Raw genomic sequence first — 2,275 nt, 5'->3', positions numbered from 1 at the left:
CTTCTCTCTCTCCCTCTCTCTCTCTCCCCCCCTCTCTCTCTCTCTCCCGATCCTTCCATGGTTCCACAAACCTACTGAACGATGCAGGTACCTTTCTTCAGTCCTTCATATTCATTTTCACTTCACCAGCTACATTACTCATTAAATTACTAACCACTTTTCATTTTCAAGGCTTTTTCATCTAATCAAATTGTAATTACTGTATTCCTTATGTTTTTTTTTTTTGCAGTCTAGGAAGTTACTAGTTTATAAACAGTTTGAAATTATTTAAAAGGGTTTTTTCAATTTTAATTTTTTTTTTGAATAATTTTACTGAGCTGAACATGCGGTTTCATTTTGGTTTTTTTATGTATGTCTGAACTAGTAATTGATGATACATCGGAAATTTGATTTTTTTTTTTTTAAATGAGAGGCTTTACTCTTTAGTGGTTGTAGGCAAAGTTTTAAACAGGGGCGATCGCGTTAAAGATTTTGCGATTACGGCTATTTCTGATGCTGCGTTATGATTTGCTGTGTGAATTAATGACAACATTGCACAAGTATTATTAAAATTAATTGTGTTATCATATAATATAATATAATATTCATTGAGAGATAAGAGAAGATCAGAACTAGATAAGGAGGTAAAGTAGAGTTTAGATACATTCATAAATGTATTTTTTATCCATTTGAGATTAAAAAAATGGGACTCTCGTTTTTTTTTTTTATAAAATGGAATTTTTTCATGGTGTAGCATTTGTTTTCCTTGATTTTTCTTTATGTTTTTCAAACAGGGAAAAACAGTAATGGTTTCTACCTATACCTTTTTGTGGCGGCTGTTTTCTTGGTCACGAACTGTTTTTTAAAACCTTGGTTGTAGGTTTCTAGATGAAATGTGATTGTGCCAACAGTTTCTTGTTTTTGGTGGAATTTTTTTTTAACTGTAGCTGATTTTGTTATTGGTACAAGTGTTTGTTGATGGTTATAATATAATCACATTTCTGGAGTTTTTCTTAGGTTCTTAGCATCTGCCTGATGGTCACGATTAGATAGAGACAAAATTGGATATAGAACGGAATAGAGATAGGATACAATAGGGACACAATAAACACTTCTAATGTTTTCTGTTTGATTCATATCATCTGTTTGATGCGCACGTGATAACAAACAAGATAACATTAGTTTATCATATCATATTTATTTATGATATGATATGATGGTTCCTACATTTGTGTTTTCCGTTTGTTGTTGTTATAATACAGAAAGTTCCTCAGAAAATTGGCATCGTTCTGCTAATGCCACCTATTTTGTTTATTTTTTTAGAGTATATTTAATTATTATGAAATTGTGAACTTAATTTGCAGAATATGTTACGAGCAAAGCCGATCAGTTCCCTTTCTAGCAGTGCTAGAAGCTTTTTCCTTAGCGGTTCACGATGTAATGCACCAGATGCCAATTCATGCACGTGCAATGAGGATGAAACATGTGTTTCAAGAAGACAAGAGACGAAAAATGAAAATTTACTTATGCAGAAGCCATCCTCAGTATCTAAAACTACATCTCTAGTTGAAAGAACCTTGGTTTCAGGAAACTCGGCAAGTTCTCACAAGGTTAAGGGCATTGATCAATCTGGCAGTGTACAACAAGTCAGGTCTAATTCAAGTCCATCAAGTAAATCAGACTCTGTAACATATGCTTGTGTGGCTGATGATATTCCGAATCATGTTACACACTCGTCACCTCTCGATACTGACCAGTTTTATAGGGCTGGTATTGCAGCTGTTAATTTCATTTCTGATTTTGTTCATTGTAAGCTTCCTGTATCTGATGGAATGGGAATACTAAGCTACTCTAAAAATTGTATGGTGGAACCTGCCTCTACCATAACCAGCATTAGATCTTCAAATGTGAAACAAATTAGAAAAGAGGACTTTATCAGTGTTCATCCCAAACCTCCGGTTTCTAATCATCCAGGGTCATCAAACCATGCAAGTAGTAGTTATAATGGCTCAAAGGGGAAAGGTGATAAGTCAAAGTTCGGTAAAGGTTTTAAGCATATTGCATCTTCAGCGACAGAGAAGTCGGAGGTGGCTCCAAATATTGCTTTCAATAATCATGACGGTAGAAGACCCTTGCCACAGAGGACAAGAACTCATACAAACCAATTTGTCACAAATTCTGGTTCCAATGTGCAAACTTCAAATTCACATATGTTGGGATCATTTAAGGAAAGCTTCCATAGACACCCGAGGTATCTGAAAACGTCAGCAGGTAGTAGTTCAACAAAAACACATTT

The 2,275-nt window shown here is 34.6% G+C and overlaps 1 protein-coding gene across 1 annotated transcript in view; it reads left to right on the top strand.

Moving 5' to 3' along the window:
* LOC101496935 (pentatricopeptide repeat-containing protein At1g18900-like) overlaps positions 1-2,275 on the top strand; it is a 4,221-nt gene continuing 1,946 nt past the window's right edge. Inside the window, exons 1-2 of the mRNA XM_004513154.3 lie at positions 1-87; positions 1,344-2,250. Coding sequence (XP_004513211.1) covers positions 82-87; positions 1,344-2,250 — 913 coding nt within the window. The 5' untranslated portion in view covers positions 1-81. The remainder of the gene's footprint in view (positions 88-1,343; positions 2,251-2,275) is intronic.

Source organism: Cicer arietinum, chromosome 5 (assembly GCF_000331145.2).
Source record: "Cicer arietinum cultivar CDC Frontier isolate Library 1 chromosome 5, Cicar.CDCFrontier_v2.0, whole genome shotgun sequence".
Taxonomy (NCBI): Eukaryota; Viridiplantae; Streptophyta; class Magnoliopsida; order Fabales; family Fabaceae; genus Cicer; species Cicer arietinum.
This window is presented reverse-complemented; position numbering and strand designations above follow the sequence as displayed.